General features: G+C 42.7%; 2 protein-coding genes across 9 annotated transcripts in view; one reads left to right on the top strand and one right to left on the bottom strand.

The window, feature by feature from the left end:
- Positions 1-1,530, bottom strand: part of ABHD12B (abhydrolase domain containing 12B) — a 32,061-nt gene extending 30,531 nt beyond the window's left edge. The window contains exon 1 of one of the 2 annotated variants that reach the window (XM_073638514.1): positions 1,433-1,530. The gene's annotated coding sequence lies outside the window, so the exon portion shown is untranslated. The remainder of the gene's footprint in view (positions 1-1,432) is intronic. The other variant, XM_073638515.1, reaches the window with a different exon arrangement.
- Positions 136-18,358, top strand: part of NIN (ninein) — a 95,526-nt gene continuing 77,303 nt past the window's right edge. For 5 of the 7 annotated variants that reach the window (XR_012247321.1, XM_073638508.1, XM_073638509.1 and 2 more), the window contains exons 1-2: positions 136-298; positions 17,136-17,329. Coding sequence is in view for 6 of the 7 variants with exons in the window: in XM_073638508.1 (XP_073494609.1) it covers positions 17,156-17,329 (174 nt within the window). In the remaining variant the exon portion in view is untranslated. The remainder of the gene's footprint in view (positions 299-17,135; positions 17,330-18,358) is intronic. The other 2 variants (XM_073638512.1, XM_073638513.1) reach the window with 2 other exon arrangements.

Consider the following 18,358-nt stretch of genomic DNA (forward strand, 5'->3'; position numbering starts at 1 on the left):
GATAAATATTATTCTATTTGTTATTTTATCCTTGTTACATATTTCTGATTGTTTCGCTTCCTGAGCTGTAGTAACCTCTGCGCACCTCCAGAGGGCGAGTGATCCATGCTGCTGCCCCAGTGCATAGCTGACGCCTATCATCGTCACATCCCATCCCCCTCCTCCTCCTTCTGTACCAAACCATTCAAACCTCCCAGTAACAGAGCAGAGGGAGCTGGCATCTCCTGCACCCCCTCACCACTCCTGCCAGCCAGGACACCCCCAGAATGAGAACCCTGCAGACACAGTGACTATTGGGGTAGGTAACGGTCTGGGGCTTAGGGGTGGGGGCTGGGAGCTTGTAGCATCCTGGATAGTGACCTGACTCCATATTCCGGATGTCTCCTGGTAGATTCTTCCTCTGTGGTGGTGGTCACTAGGGGTGCAAACTGAGTGTTTATTGGTATGCTGCCAGCCAATGCCCAGTGATTGTGTATTATGTCTGTCCTTGTTGCAATTGGTGAGTGGGCATAGAACAAGCATGGCAGGAGGGATTGCTGAGCAAAATGGCACAAACGTGACTGGTAGTGAATTGGTTGTCTGTTGGCACACAGGGCATCCATTGCTGCACTCTGTAGTGTGATGGCACTGACCTGATTAAACCCCTCTTGGATAATGCAGTGAACTGATTCAATGCTCCATGGAGGGCACTGATGTGCTGCTTGCACCTGGCACTTGATTGCCAGCTTCACGATGGTTCATGTTGGTGACATGCTCTCCTAAATGTCTCCTGTATGTGGGGAGGTGACACTCTTAATTACCTTTGTAGGTGTTTGCAATCAGCGCTGATGAGATTGGATTCACATCCATCCAGACCTAATAGAGGAGCGTTGGCTTTTTGCAGCAATTCATTTAACCCTATCTGTTTTTGGCAAAGCTGGGTGACAGCAGATAATGTGGCATCTGCTGTATGGATCTCTGTGACTGTTATATTGGGGGTGTATTGTCACATAAGTAAGCTGCTGTACAGTGGTGTAACTTGATGCTCATGGGTCCCAATGCAAAAGCTCCAAGACCCCCCAATTAATGCAAGTTTTTAGTAGTATTGATCTTTTCATATAGACCAAGGGACTTTTTGGGCCCCTTATGGTGCTTGGCCCGGGTGCGACTGCAACCCCTGCAACTATTGGAGTTATGGCCCTGCTGCTGTGCCATTTGATAAAGTCAGGAGAATCTGGGTGACAAGTCTCGAGAGCTTCCATTTATGGTGGCACAGAGATCCCTCAGTGTATGGAGCGGAGCATTGCTGTATATTTCAGAAGCCTGGAAAAATGTACCAAGATCTATAATGTCGTGCTTATTGATCATCACCTAACTTTTCCCAAAATGGATATACTCAAGAAATGGCTAATATATTTTTTTTTGTTGAAATTTGTAAGAAAACTATGAATACCTGTCTGGTTGAGGGACCGCGCTGGCTGGGTGCTTGGGGTAGATCTTGGTCTGAACATGCAGCCAGAGCCTGTCATGTGCTGGCTGACAGCTCACTGCCTGGGGAGAAACAGCCGTCACCCAGGCAGGAGGTGTTTGTACTTGGGTTGGATGAGTCTGGTTGCCCAGGCTTGTGGATGATGAGAGTCTTTGTATTTGTAAATGAAAGCTGTTGCAAAACTATAATTCCCAGCATGACCTAACGGTCGTTAGTAGTGGCTATCCCTTTAGCGGACCCATCCTGTCCATATGCTATATAGACACTCATTCATTTTAGCAGCTGTTGGCAATATCTGCCACTTATAAGTGTCTCTTGAGCAGGACCCTCGAACAGCTGTTATGTATGAAGCCGAACTGCAATACCATACACAACCTTTGGACAGGTGTGGCGCTGTTTCTGCGATGTGCAGCATTGTTTTCTATTCCCGGACAATCCCTCTAACGTCACATTGTGCAGACAGAGATTGCAGTACAGTGATGCTACATCATGGCATATAGAATCTGAATTTCTTGCAACTTGCATGTTGCAGTTGTGATAACTTCACAACTTCTTCGGTATCATCATACTGTGATCTTTGGATGTAACATTTTCATGGCTAAAGTCACTGTGTAGCCCCAGTCTTAAGAGTATATAAAGGATGAAATGCTTGTTTTCTGCGAGAAACAGCGCCACCCTTTGTCTACAGGCTGGATCTGTTATTGTGGCACAGCCATGTGTTTTTTTTTGTTTTGTTTTCTGTGTTTGAGTGTGTTCACAGGTTGCGTTTTACCAAAAGTGGTTGCAGGATAATGGTGCGTACAATACATTTTTTTTTTGCATTGTTTTTCACTTTATATTTGGGTAGAAAGTGTTTCAAAAATACTGAAAGAATTGACATGCTGTGTCTTGGGAAAAGCAGCGTGTGCGTGATATTTCAGAAATCTCATTGAATTAAACAAGCACTGAAAGACACACTGTGCAATTTACTCCCCAAATATGCTAAAAACTAAGTGAACATACCCCAAGCAAAGCAAATGTGATTTTAAAGATTCTGTGTAACTGTGTGTTCTCTCCTTATTGGCTTCCATGGCGAGCCTGAAAACATGAAAAATGCAAGTTTTTGTATAAAAAAAAAAAAAAGCCCTCGAAAAACACTGCGTCAAATCTGCACTAAAATATCATAAACTGGGAAAATGCAACAAAAAAGTGATAATTCTAGCAGATTTCTATTGTGTATTTTGGTGCGGACACCTGCAGACAAAGCGCAGCATTTCTGCACCTGGAAGCACGGACTCATTGTGTCGTATTCGAACACAAGACACAGCCTGAAGATAGTGGCCCCAATTCATCATTTGCAGGGAATTTTAAGTATTTGTTTTGTTTATTTTTTTCACTTTGTTTATCTTTGGTGTAATGTGTACCAAACTCCTCAAAATAAATGGGCTCACAATGTTTTGAATTGGTGCAAATTCAAAGATGTGTTTTTTTTTTTTTTTTTTTTTTTTAGATTAAAGCTTAAGACAATCCTTTCAGGAAGCTTTAAAATGTTGCATGTTAAGGCCGGTTTCACACGTCCTGATTTTTCCAGTACCGGAGATGTACGTGTGTGGCACACGTACCGGCGTCTGGGAATCATCCTCTGACCGCTGACGCCGGGGAGAATGAGCCACTCCAGCGAGTGAGGCCCTGCACTAAGCGGAGCTCACTAAGTGACAGAACACCTCTCCTGAGCTCAGCGTAGCTGCGGGGCCCGCTCACTGGAACGGCTCATTCTCCCCGGCTCCTTGGCATCAGCTGTCAGAGGATTACAGTGGGGGACATCTCCTGACAGGTGAGTATAAGGATCTTATTCTTATTTTCGCACATGGACACTGCGGGAGCAGAATACTACTCCCAACGTTGTCCCTTGGTCATGCTGATCACAGCACGAGCAAGGGACAATGATGAGGGCAGCATTCAGCACCCGGAGCTTGGGAACAGCACTAACTGTACGCTGATTCCCAGGCGCCGGTACGTGTCACATTGATGACACACGAGTGTCATCCGTGTGGGACATTTTGCGGACCGTGCAGCGTGTAAATAAACGGTCATGTCTACGTGTGGATCACACGGTCTGTGGAAACACACTGACATGTGTGCAGACTCATAGATTTGAATGGGTCTACGTGTGTCAGTGTCTCCAGTACGTGTGGAAACTGTCACCACACGTACCCGACACACTGATGTGTGAAAGAGCCCTAAGGCACATTGAGATGTCCAAGATTGGGCCGCTAATGCATGTACTGACCTGACCGTGATAGCTTCATATATTTCTATGAAGCTGCTAGGGAAGGCGCAAATTAAAATTAATATGGATGCAGATAAAAAGAAGGCCCAAAATCAATAGTAAATTGGCCCCTGATGGTGAATTTGCACGCTGCTGAAATCTTTGCTTCTTAAAGGGGTTTTCCAGTTTTGTAGGTAAAGCCCTATTTCTTCTGGCAGCAGTTTGTTCAAAAGGAAACAAATGGTTCTGTACTCACCCTTAGGCTTAGTGCCCACGATGCTGAAGTGAAGCAGAAATTTTCCTGAGCATTTCTGCATCTCCTTGGCAGATTACAAGAAAAAGAGAAAGGAAACGATCATAAAGCCCATAGTTTCATATAAAGTATCAAAATCTCCTTGGCAGAAAAACTCATGCGTTTTTTACATGCGTATTTGACGCGTATTTGCCATGCGTTTTTCCAATGCATTGTATAGGCAAATACGCATGCAGAAACGCACAAGAATTGGTCATGTCCGTATTTTTTCTGAGAGTAAAATCTGCGCAGAAAAAATACGGACCATGTGCACAGAACTTGCAGAATGTCATAGAAAGTCATGGGATAAGGTATGCAATGCGTTTCTGGAGCGTTTACGCGCTGCAAATACGCACCAAAAACGTATCGTGGGCACACAGCCTTACAGGGTCCAGCGCTGAGTCTCTGCTTCCAGTATCTGTCATGTGTACGCAACGCTTACGTTGCAATGACAGAGCTGCAGCCAATAATTGAGCTCAGCTGCTCTGCCTTAGTTCACAGTACGAGCTGCTGAGCTTCATGATTAGCTGCAGCGCTGTTGACATGACGTCAGCACTACAGACAATAACAGACACTCGCAGTTACGACAGAGACTCAGCTTTTCTTAAACTGCCGCCAGGGGACATGGGTTGGAAAACGTCTTATAAAATCGGTTCCTTTTAATCTGAATAGGGTTGTTTCAGATAAACGAGACGGCTGCAGACCTTTCTGCAACAAAACCTTCAGCGAATACACAACGTGTGAAGATACCCTTAGAGTGGCACTGGTCTGGAAGACAGCAGCTGTGCTTGTATAATGCTACGCAACCCCTTTTTATAGTGTGTTCCCCTTTAAGGCCCCAGTCTCTGTTGATCAGTAATGGATTCCCTTTGACACGTTTGTTGCTATCCCAGTATATTTGGGTAACATGTAGCAAACAGTAAGTTGATCTCTTGACAATTGCAGGCTTTGGTGGCGTGCGTATAATTAAGGGCTGTGCGCTCCTGTGAAGTACTGGTCTGCCGCCTCGGGCAGGGTGTGTAATGTTTAGGTTGTGGCTCTTCGGAGCATTGCTCGGTTACTAGGGGAGCCGCTTCGGGACTGTATAGTCCCTGGTGACCTGTAGTGAACACGACTCGTGCGACGCCATCATGGGCACAGTGGTTGGCATTGCCACCTGTACGTCTTGCAGCCATAACGCTGACTTCAGACCTCGTCCTGAGTGCAAATGCCCAGATCTGTTTTCCAGAAAACTAGTTGACAACCTATGGTAAATTTCCTGTAAGGGTTGTCAGACTTCCGAATGCAAACTCTGCCATCAAATTAGGTGATAATTTACATATTGCATCTGATTTGCTTCGCTGGAGTATGGGAGTCGTATTGGCGGCCATATTTGTTGTCATCCATAAACCTACAGCTATCCCTCATTCCATAGTCCCCCGTCCCCCCTTATGCTTTATGTATGGTGGGTCGACGTATTGCACCACCACATGACCCCGGACCTCAAATATCGAAACTGCCTAAGGCCTAATTCAGTTGGCTGTAGTTCGGTCTGTGTACGACCCTTTTCTACGAGGACTTCTAATAGTCAATGGGACAATTCACATGAATAATTTTTTACACTCAGTCTGTCATGTGGCAAAGTCATGTTGACATCAAGCCAAATGTGTATGAGAAACACTCAGAACAACGCACAGTGTAAACAATGTCCTGGCTTCGGCCTAGCTGTAAAACCGAACCTTTGTTGTCCATAGCAACCAATCAGCGCTCTGCTTTCATTCCTTAAACTCTTCTGAAAAAATGAAAGCTGAGCTCTGATTGGTTGCTACGGGCAACAGGGATAGTATTGATAAATGAGGCCTCATTCTCCCATTAATGCAGGGCTTGAGTTTTCACAAGCTTTGTGGTGAAGGATGGCTTTTTTTATACTATATAAAGTCTCCATATGACTCCGATAGGTACTGGCTAGTAAAAGACACTTGTGCTTGAGTCTTTTAGGGTTTTTCAGGGAACAGTAATGACGGCCATAACGGTTGCTATGCACATCCAATAACAGATATAATACATTTTAGAGTTGGATATTATAATATTCAGCTCCTTGATAATTTGTAGTTGCCCATACGGGAGAATATAATACACAGACGTGTCACCAGTCCAAATCCAGTACTTTCTCCAGATTAAACCTGGAATATTCCTTTAAGTGCCCCTTTTAAGGATTTTGTCATTTAATTTCCTGTGTGCTATAATAACTCCCTCTGGTAAATTCGTTCTAGTCCTTGATATGTAGTTTCCCTTGACCGGTGGTCTTCAACCTGTATAACGTCCAGTGTACCCTGAAAGCAGCATGCTGGGATTTGTAGTGTCACATCACCATATTAGATCCAGTCAGGATACTAGACTGTAAGCTCCACTGTGGTACAGAGTGATAATATAACGTTCACTGTTTCGTGTGGTATTATGTACCGGAGCTTTATAACTAACGGGATTGCAGTAAGCCAATTTGAAGAGCATAATAAAGTCTGAGGAGCCGTGTTGTATAGGGGTCACCGGTGTAATCTGGGTTATGTGAAAAGGGCAGAAGTGAATCAGTCACGCTCAGATTGTCTGGAGCGAACAATTTAAGGGGTTTTCCGAATGTGGTAGCAACAGAGACCTTTTTTGCATGAAAAAAAAAAACCTTCAGCGTTATTCACTTTCAGCAAGCAGAGGGTTTGATAAGTGCAATCTTTTGTCCTGAGGCAATGATATGGAGTTTTTAAATGTGCCGATTTCGGGCCATCAATGCTTCTTGGGGTATGCCAACACTAATTCATCATTTGTGGGGTTTTTAAGTTACTTTCCATTTTTGTCTTGTAGTATTTGTAGCTGTGTTTTTTTTTTACACCAAATTCTTCAAAATGGTGTATGTGGTTCATGAATTTTGAGCAAAGTTAAAAATATAGTCTATATTTTGCTTGGAACTGTCTGTGACTTTTTAGTTAAAAAGAAAAATGGCACATTTTGCCAAAATGCTACCAAAACTGGCTTACTAAAAAAAAAAAAAACACACGGGGGAAGAGAAGTTGCGTTAAATTTTGTAACTTTTTGAAAAGTCGCGCACAAAGAATCAGTCAAACATCTGGAATTGCTAAACTCCACACCCAAGGCGTACAACATAAAAAAAAAAAAAAAAAAAAAACCCATACAAAACAGATTTCAAAAAAGGCACAAAAACAGGTGTAAAGGTAATGATGAATTGGGGCCTGAGTCTTCTTGCTTACTTTTTGGAGTGGAAACAGAGGAAATTACAATTTTTTTTGAGGGTTTGGAGAGTTTCTGTTCTCACACCCCAGCAAAAAAAACTGTGTCCACATGCCCCTTGAGAGAGAAGGGTACGGGTCTCTGCTGCATGGAGTGGAGGGTGCACACCCTCAACGTTTTGTCTTTATTCGCTTTCTATGGGACTGCAGGAAATAGTCTTGGCGCTGTGCATAGCTTTCTTCAGCAATCCCATAGCCAGTGAACGGGTAGAAGTCGAGACCTCCATTCAAGACAAGGTTCTCTAGAACCCTGGTTCAAGGGCCCTGTTCTCAGGCTTGGTTTGTGTGCCTGTGGTCAGACCCCAGCGATAACTTACTTATCACCTAACCCTTGGATATTGTATAACTTATGATTTTGAGAATAACCCTTTTAAAGATTTCTGCTCTGGGTCTCGGGAGTCTTGACCATTAGCTTGGACTATGCTGGTACATTGTAGCAAACGCTCAGTACAAAGAATTGTCAAAACTGGATACACTTGTAAGCAAAACTTTAAGTGTGAACATTATTTCATCAGTACAAGTATACTAAGAATATAAATATTTCCAGCCTCTTACAGCAAGCAGAGATCTTTTTAAAACGTTATGATTAAAAATTCAAGGGGTATTAAAAAGTTTTTGTCTAGACTAGATACAATTAAGAGACTCCGAAACGTATTTTGTCTGGAGGGGTTTTCACTGGAGGTAAAGAAGAATGTGGTTTCATGAGCTCTGCTTGCTGTCATTGAATGGGAACAAAGTACATTTGAACGTTGTAGAAGTTTTTTTGTTGCTTCATGAGCATTACAAGTATATAGGATGTTTAGCGTTTTGCCGGACAAAACTGCTGCTGTACGTGACTGATATGGAGGGACAGAAAAGGGATTATCCCAGCGGATGCACCACAATGAGGTGCAGACAATGGCGGGGCTGTCACTCACTGAGGCAGGGAGCAGTTATCCTGCTGAATACCTCCTGATTATTTCTGATAGTTACATTGTCTGTAAACTTAACAGCAGCAACAATCACTGCGCTTTCTATCACATATTCACAACGTGAGCCTTGATCATTATCCTCCAGCAGGCAGCACCCAGGTAATTGCCATTTAATATGGCACATCTCATTCATGACGGCGCCTATTGTATGGCTACATGATCATTAAGGCTTCCGCACCGTGACTGACGTGTTTTGGGGCTGCCTGTTTCTACATGTTTTCCTGCTGTCCGCAGATCAGGTGTGGAATTGCAACTTGGCCAATTCCCTTTAGTGGAGCTGGGCAGCAATACTAGATACAACCTGTGGACAGGTGTGACGCTGTTTTATGCAAAAGAAGTGTCATGATTTTTTATTTATTTATTTTTTGTTAATCCTGGACAAACCTTTTCACAAAAATCAGACGTATAAACTTAGATTAAGAAGCCTGTGGATGGGATTTGGTCTGGTGAGGTTGACGCTTGGATTTTTATTTCTTTCCCTAATATTAGGACTAGACAGTGATAGGCTCAGGAATACCTCTGCTTTGTGTTCTCACTCATGACTATACCGGGATTCTGACACTGATGGATTGGTTGGGTTATTTGTGTTGCTGCTGCCACGCTTGTATGCTTTTAATACACGCCATGCATGCTCCTGCTGCTGGTGGCAGCCATGGTTTATTCTTGCCAAAATCAAGTATCTATTACTGCAGCGTGAATGTTACCACTTTTCCAGGTGCCTGTCTGCTACCTAAAGGAGTATTCCAGACTTCTACATGAACCATGTCAATTCTGCACTATAGACTTAAAATTAGAGTTGATCAAAAACATTTGGAAGACCCTGGTCCAGCTGCCACATTGGTATTCTGCGGCTACAGCACGAGAGCCCTGCAAATCTCCTACTACCTGCTGCCATTCCTGGCAATTCTTATGATGCGTAAGCCCCATGACAACATTATGTTTTGATGCCCGCACAACATTGCATCGGTCACACCAGCAGGTATGAGGAAGTTTGCATAGCTCTGATTCAATGACCATTACCAACATGGCTGCTGGACCAGGCTCCTGTGATGTTCCAAGTACTTGGAGTAAAATACTGAGTGCATGTGTAATATCAACGCCATAGACTTAGACTGGAGCAGCAGGGTGCATGAGTTGCTCCATGCAAATCACTGTGGTTCCCGGTCTTGGACTTGAGGGCAAGCAAGATGCATAGGTCCCTTGTTCTGGAGATCCATGGTTGTCCCACCAATCTAATTCTCACTGCAGATAATCAAAAAGCTTTGTGGCATCCAGTTCTGACTTCTGGTTCACTCCTCAGTTCCAGCAGGACTTAACTTCTGTGTCCCTTATCCTCTGCCCACTATCTCCTGGCATCTGTCGCTTACGGGGCCCAGTGATGTCATTACGTGCAGGGTTTAAGAAGCAGCAGAGGTGCCAAGGATGTTGAGCAGAGGATCCGACTAGAGGTCTGATCTGGGTACCACAAAATAAACTTTTTGACCATCTCTACTTCTCATCTAGACTGGAAGGGCTTGACGAGCTCTATTATTATTATTATTATTATTTATTTATTAATTCATAATATTTATATTTTTAACAAGCAATCCAAAAAAGGCATTTAAAAAAAAAATTATATCTCCTGAGACTTTTATTTTTTTTTAACATCCAATATGTTTAAATTTGTGCCATTGCAGATTTTGGGTCACGTGCATTTACAAAACGACTTAAGGTGATGAGGACTATTTTATCCACACTGATTTATATCCATAAACCTTAGCTGATCGACTAAATACATATAAAGCCCAGTTCACATGGCTCGACAAAGCTGTATGTGAACAGAAGAATAGGTAATATGATCATTCTCTCCCCATGCATGTTATCGGTATCACATCCTTTATATACACGAGGCATTGTGATGCTGACGATACGTTTAATGTCCTGAATGAACAATCCAATCACCCGACAAACTCTAATCTATGCATCTTCACTTGGACTGATGAACAGTCAATGTCAGCCCGTCTAAATGGAGACCAAAAATTGTAAAAACGGCTTAGAAATGCTTATTAAAAATAATAATAATAAAAAAAAAAAGTTGTAAAGAAATGAATGAAAAACACATTTTTAAACATGCCAATAGAGAGCACAATGTGAAAGTCCTAAAATTTGTCTGCAACTATAATAAAAGGTATTTTAAAAAAGTAAAGCAACACCACTTTTGTCTACTGTCTGCGTCTGTTATTACGTGAATATTTATTTCTGCCGTGATCAAGAATTGTGCCTTCTGGAGAGAATGCTGCCGCCTCTTTTAGAAGCCGCCATGATCACTGGTGTATCTGTGATTGACAGCTCACTCGCTCGCTAACCTGAGCCCATTCACATGACGTGTTGTCTCCCCGGGAGCCATCCGCTTATTGTTGGATGTGACAATATTTTCCTTTTATTGACACTTTCAATCTAATCCATAATTAGATTCCCCCCCCCCCCCATCCCTTGAAACCCTTAAATCTGACTAATTGCTGTGTCTGGACGCTTCCTCCTCTGCGCAGGTTGCAATTATTGACTATAAATATTCAGATGACGATTATTTCTTTTTTTTTTAATCCACAATTCATATTCTTGAGGGTTTTAAATATTCACAAGATCGTGGTCTAATTCTCTGCTATTAGCATTCGTTCACAGCTGTTTGTTTGGCTGTTTGGGCCTCGGCTGCCAGGGGGGTAAATCGCTTACAATACTTCTCTTTGTTGGGAAAATGCTTTGGATAGTTTAGCTATAAATGTAGACGCTAATTTAATGTTTGATGGGGGAGGGAGGATCGCTAGTACCTTCAATATCCGTAAGGATTAGGGTATTGTTAGTGTTGCCTGTCTGTTTGCCTAAAACCTGTAGAAAATCATGGTCTTGTTGACCCCATCCTCCACCAAAAGTCAATACTGTTTTAGGGGCATATACATGTCTTGATATGTCTATGGACTGTCCCGATTCTCTCGATTTGCCATTCTCTTTTTCAGTGGGTTTTTCCTTTTCAGCATTCTGCCAGCACTACAGGTGCTGAAACCTCCTTTCCCTCACTTTCCAACATGTACTATGCAATGGCTTGCCTGTCCTGAACTGAAAGTCCACCTCTGTTATGCTGTATGCACTTTGACAGAGAGATGGAAAATAAGAGTGTGGTGTGGCAAGGGGGCCCGCTGCTGTTTGCCGTGGGGTGGCAAGGGGGCCCACTGTTGTTTCTTTTGACTTTGCCCTTAAAAAATCACTCCCATGAAAATTTGTATCCTCTTAATATATTACACCCATCATATTATATAGCACTGTGTACTTAAAATTGCTCATTTTGCCTTTCTTCACAGCTAATTTTTCTCTTTTTCCATTAGGTCTATGACATCACGTGATTAAAAACTGACGAGCTGAATCCTTCTAAGCTCTATGTAGAAACAGGAGGTCAATTTTCCCTGTATGAGTCATGAGTTACTGCAAAAGTCCCTGACAGGAGGAGGAGGGAACAGCTGGGTCAGGAGTTGAAGAGGGGAATGATTTTTGCAGGGACAAGAGACTTCCTGTTTCTACATAGAGCAGAGAAAAGAGAAGCATTATCTGGGTAGAAAGGCAAAATGAGCAATTGTAAGTACACAGTGCTATATAATATGTTGATTGCAATATATTAATGGGAGGAGGAGTGCTTCTTTAAAATCTTCTTTGGGTTATTACTTTGCTGAGGTATAATGGCCCACATGCTAATGAGTAGAAGACATTAAACTAGTAGCAGGATTGGCTTTAAATGTCCGAGTGTCCCCTCCACTCTCATGTCTCCCTGTGATCTGCTTTGTTAAAGTGTTTTCTGGGATTTAACACTGATGCTCTGGCCGTTGGATAGGCCATTGCTAACTGATTAGCGGGGGCCCGTCAATCTGCATGTCACTAAGACCCTGTGATCACCACGAGGTTTCCACCGACATGAATGTGTCTGTAGCTGGCAGGGACCTCCACGTATCAGCTGATGTGAACAGCAGACCCCTGTAATGTCTTCATTTATATTCCGCTGGTGTCCGTCATTGCTGAACCCTCCTGTTGGTTTCTAATTTCTGCAAATGTCATTTATGCAAAGATATGCTGTCTCCATAAATGTTTGATGCTGCCGGGCTTGTTTGTGGCTCGGGACGTTTGCCATCATGTGCCTCTAATTGATCTGGAGCGTAAAACGTGCCAATATGGATGGAGGAGATGCCTTAGGGTGGGGGAGGGGGCACAGCAGAGTCACGTTCTGTACAGGGGAGAGACAGATCAGTCCAGTAATCCAGAATGGGAGAATATTGGGGAATACACGGATCATGTCGGCTTCTTGCAGTACAATACCCTGGACGGTGTCTGCAGCTTTGGATGTTACTACAGTATAAAATAACATATCAATGATGAATGTTGTAGGGGAATGTGATCCAGCCCATAATCTATGACCCATGGTTGTGTCGCAGACAGAAGGAAAGCTGAGTGACATGGGCATACCTTAGGGGGGTACCAAAAAATGCCCAGAATTTAGGAGGCCCACCTCTTCACAGGAGTAAGGGGGGTGGAGAATTGAATTTGGCTCCACTCTGTTATACAATAAAACCCCAATACTTACCTTTGCTGTGTACAATATACTGCTGTGTTACTTTTTTGCATGTGACAGCGCATGGTTCAAGGGGCATTCCCATCCCCAAGATCCTATCTAAATATGGAGTAGGAGTAGTAGTAGTAATATATAATTACAAATGTAGTATAGTTCTTCTGATTAGCTATGTCGCTTACCCCGTGTGCAGGGCATTGGAGTAGCTTAGATTCCATGGTTACAGCTACTCATATTCTGACAGTTAGCTGTTAGTGGTTGTAACCATGGATACTTATGCTCCTGCAATGCCCTGCACATGGGGTAAGCAACATAGTGAATCAGAAGAACTATACTACTACTTCTCTAATTGGAGGAATTTGATAATATTAACTATCCTATATTTGTTATTGGGAATAGTTGCCAATATTATTATCATTACACTTACTACATATTAGGATTGGACTACCCCTTTAATGCCCACAGTGACATTGCTGTGTGGCACCGCTGTGGGTGTGCCCCTGTGCATTATGAACTTGCTTCTAATGATGGCTATGGCAGAGTGGGGCCCCAATTCCAGGTTTTATTATGGCCCTCTGGTTACTACTCCTCCTGCTGGTAGATGGCAGTTGCGGGTACTGTTGGGGTAAGGTCACACGTCATGTATTTGCTTCAGATTATTCTTTTTTTTTTCTGTAGCAAAATCCATACGTCTTACATTCAAAAAATGTTGTTCCGTATTTGGCTCCGACTTTACTTTTGCAATGGAAAAGGATGAACTTCTTTCCACCCACGAACTCAGACGCTGCCAGTTTTAAAATCCTCTATCAAGGGTCTGTTTTCTTGCAAAAAATTTATAGAAATCTCGTTTATTCCTGCGCTCGTGTCGTCCACCTAGAAAATCCGCAAGAAATGTGCAGTGGGTGAGGATTATTTTTAACATGATGATCTAAGGATTTCCATTTAGTTGTGTGTTTTTTTTTTTGTTATTTTTTCATGCAGACAATCCAGGTCTAAATATATCTGATCTCTCATTTCATCTCCACTTCTCGATTTGTTACACACAGTCCCTTGTGTTTGTGTCGCTCAGGACTTTTCTGTTCCTGTGACCAAACCACATGATCTTGCATGCACCTTCCCTATCGCACCCTTGGGCTGTAGAAACAACGAGGCTGCTGGGTACGGCCCATTACAATCCTCCTTTTCAATGTTTTTTCTTAAAGGGGTTTTCTATATATATATCTGTGATTTTTCAATTATTGTATAATGAAACTTTCTGCAACATTCTGATGGGATGTCGTCTCGCCTATTTGTGGCTTTATTGACTTCCCGTTGAGCTTTGAGTCTGGGCATTTGCAGTGGAGCGAGGTGCACTGACCAAGGCTGCTTCTGCGTTTGCACCAAGTGGCGCAAGACTGAGTAAAGGAGGTTCTGCATGCGTGCGGTGGGCTGGGTCGCGTGCGGTGGGCTGGGTCGTACACCTTGCACATGCGCAGAAACCCAAAATCAGCTGAAAAAACTTTAAGATCATCATTAAGATCAATATGGCTTCTAACGACCTAAGACATCAATCAAGACGCAATGGCCACGATTGCAGCTCGCTTTGCATAATTATAGACTATAGTCATGTGAACGGCCAATGAGTGCATGTAGTTATGTATGAACGCTGGTCATTGTCCCAGATTAGAAAGACACACGGCTGCTTTCTACAAGAAGCTGCGCCACCCATCTGTGGTTTGCGTCGAGTATTGCAGCTTTGCGCCCTTGAAGTTAATGTGACCGATTTGCAATACCACACTCATCCTGTGAACAGTGGTGGCGCTGTTTTTTGAAGAAACTAGCTTTTTTTTTATTATTATTATTATTATTATTATCCTAAACAGTCCCTTTTATTTGCAAATACTTAGCCCCCATAGAGATCTTCTTGGGATATTTTGAATTTAGCAATAAATGTTTCTGTTTTGCTTGGAATTTGGTTAATAATTATTACATTAAGTCTACTAAGGATCCGGATAGAAAAACAAACTCGTTACTTTTGTATTTGCCGGTGACAGACTCTATTTCAGGACAATGACTTAATCGCGATGGCTAATTACATTGTGCGCGCTGGCAGCCGCTCAAGTCTCGCACTGCGCCATGAAAGCGTGATGTAATCGTAGCGGGGCAAACGGCTTTTTGATCGTTATTTTTATTTTTTTACCGCAGTTGATTAGATTAACCCTCCAAATGCCATCGGCCTGACCTTCCTAAAAACAACCTTTCTTAATAAAGTTTAGATAAAAGTGTATTCTAGAAGAATGATCTGACCTGGAAAATGGAGTTCAGAACCTGCAAAGTCCTTTTACTCGTCTTGGAAAGTTGAGTAATGTCTAACATGACCCCAGTCTTTTGCTATGTGCACACAGTGCGTTTTTGGTGCTTTTTTTTCTTCACAGAAATGAGCCAAAAATTCATTGCCAATCTTGTCCCATGATTTCCTATGACATTTTGCAAGTTCTGTGCACATGATTGGGATTTTTCCTGACTGAATTTAATGTGCAGAAAAAGAAGCTGCATGTCCATTATTTGTGCCTTTTGGCCTGCATTTTTCCAATATATTGCATTGGAAAAAATGCACAAAAAACGCGTCAAAAATGCTGGTGATTTTCCTCAGTGTTTTTGTTTTTGCAAGAGGTGCAGAACCTTGCAGAAACGCTACAGAACTTTCTGCAAGCAATTCCTGAGGCCGGTTTCACACATCCGGATATTTCCGGTACCAGAGGTATCCGTGTCCATGTGTGTTTTACGTGTTGCATCAGTGTGCGGCACGTGTACCGCATCAGGATCCCTCGGAAGGGGCGCATGGGAATCAGCACTACAGTTAGCGCCATTCCCAGGCGCCGGTACATGTCACATGGATGACACACAGATGTCATCCGTGTGGTACGTTTTACGGACCGTGTATCCGGGGAAAAAAAATGACTTGTCTCCGTGTGGCGCACACAGACACATGGTCCGTGAAAGCCCACTGAGATGTGCACAGACTCATAGATTTGAATGGGTCTGCGTGTGTCAGTGTCTCCAGTACGTGTGGAAACTGTCACCACAAGTACCAGAGATACTGACGTGTGAAAGAGCCCTGATCCTGCGCACATAACCTAAAGGAATCGGACCAGCAACAATCTAAGGAATTTGATCATTCATTGTAAGGATACATGGAGGTTGCGCCATGTTAACTAAATTGCCATGGAGCCCCCTAGAATTGGATAGTGAGACTTATTTAGGATATACCGGTGACAATCCCCTCCTTGACTACTGGAGAGGTTGGTAAACGGGATTGTCTGCAGATTATTTTTTGTTTTTAAGATTAGAATTTTCCTGATCACAAAGCGGGGGTTAAAGATTATATAAATCGTCAGATCTGTCCAGGTACAACGCACGGCATTTACACGTGAAGAAATGCGGTTGTGCAAGGCTCAGTTTTACGATAGGATGCAAAGCGATCATATTGGGAGACCAGTCGTTACTGGTGACTGCAGTGCACATCAGTATTAGGACTCATCTGATCCTCATTCATCCATATAGGTAAGTAATTTTTCCCATGGTCATGTTCAAACAATCCCTTTAAGGCTCGAAAACCCACATAGCAAATGTATAAATGAAGAAAAAAAAAACCCTTGTAAAAATGCTTCAATAAAAAAGAATCACCTGGACTTTTCATCTTTATCCAAGTAATTCTAAGTTACTGTGTAATGAACAGTTCTGTAACTTTATCATATTATTGATACATTGTAGCAAACTGTCAGAACTGGAGAGGGCTGTGCTGCTGGGTCAGGGGTTTAACTAAAGTAGGTGCAGGGATTGCAATGGCACCCGGGCCCTTAAGCCTAGTGGGGGTCCAAAAGGTCCCTTTGGCCCATATGAAAATACTATTACTATTAAAAATCTCCAATAGTTGGGTGCCCTATTTGAGATTTTGCATTGGGACCCACAATCTTCAAGTTACACCACTGGGCTGACAGTTCTATAGACTTGCAGGGTTCGGACTGGACGGGTTTCCAACCTCCTACATGTAAAGGAAATTATTTAATTGACAGCAAGCAGAGATCTTTTAAAAAGTCAAATTAATGAATTAAAGAATATTCAGAGTGGTTCTCCTGATTCCAAAATATTATATACAATTGGAAGCATCTTGAGAACTTCTCCTTTTGGGGGTTATTTATGATTTGTTTTTTCATTGACGACATCACAGCTGTAATATTATACCGTTATTATGTGTCCGTATTTGCATATGTTCCTTCTAAATGAATATACCCAACTTCTATGTTGCAGGACCCAGTGGTGGCTATGGGATGGAGCAGGACCAGTATGAAGCTCGTCTTAAGGAGCTGTTTGATAGTTTTGACACCACGGGCACAGGGTCTTTGGGACAGGAAGAGCTGACGGACCTCTGTCATATGCTGCAGCTGGAGGAAGTGGCCCCCTCATTGCAGCAAGTTCTTCTTCTGGACAACCCACTTGGCCGGGTAAGGAATCACATGATGCAAAGGATGGAAGAGCTGTCAGACAAGGGGTGAATTACGGGGCATGTTATCTGGTGACGTCTGGCGGCATAGCGGGCATGGTCGGCAGCTATGTCTGGAATCTAGTGTACTGCAACCATGTAATACTGTAATTAATGTCTGTATGCACAAGAAGGGCACCATATCATAGCACAATGCACAGTGCAGCACCCCATCCCAAACATTGTGCCTCCACGACTGCTGTCCTTAAAAAAACGGTGTTTCAGGTTCAGCAGATGGCAGTAATATTGAGACTGGCACTACCAAGGGGTCACGATTATTGCCCGGGGTAACAAATAAGTGGGCATGTCGAAATCACTTACAGCAAATGACGGGACAGCTCAAATTGCATATAGCAAATGACATGGGAGTCAGTCCTGCTTTAGCTGTAATTGATTCCAGCACCGTCAAAGAAACACTCCTGGATTTATTTATTTTTTAATTATGGGGTAAGAGCATTCCCAAGACTTTGTCACCTGTGTACGGATATCGAGGCACAACCAAAGAGGTTGGATGTTCCCGGGACTCAAAGCATCCAAAATAGTCGACTCAAGGCATAACACAGTGTATCCGTCTTCCCCTAGACTTCTACAGACTAGACTTCCTTTTTAAAGGAATTGTCCTCCTTTTTTGAGGGCTTTAAAAAAAAGAAAAAAAGTAAATTCACGTATCTAGGGCTTTAAAATCACTTTTGCAATTATATATTATTAAAAATTTTGCACTATTTGGCTTCTACAGGGTCTTTGTTTCTTGTCACATTCTATTTTCATGTGGTCCTAAAATCACCTGTGAAGAGATCAGTAAGACAGATAAGAGACGAGTCAGACGTCCATATACAGTACAGACCAAAACTTTGGACACACCTTCTCATTTAAAGATTTTTCTGTATTTTCATGACTATGAAAATTGTACATTCACACTGAAGGCATCAAAACAATGAATTAACACATGTGGAATTATATACTTAACAAAAAAGTGTGAAACAACTGAAAA

Source organism: Phyllobates terribilis, unplaced genomic scaffold (genome assembly GCF_046119375.1).
Source record: "Phyllobates terribilis strain yellow unplaced genomic scaffold, ASM4611937v1 Scaffold_7__3_contigs__length_470593459, whole genome shotgun sequence".
Taxonomy (NCBI): domain Eukaryota; kingdom Metazoa; phylum Chordata; class Amphibia; order Anura; family Dendrobatidae; genus Phyllobates; species Phyllobates terribilis.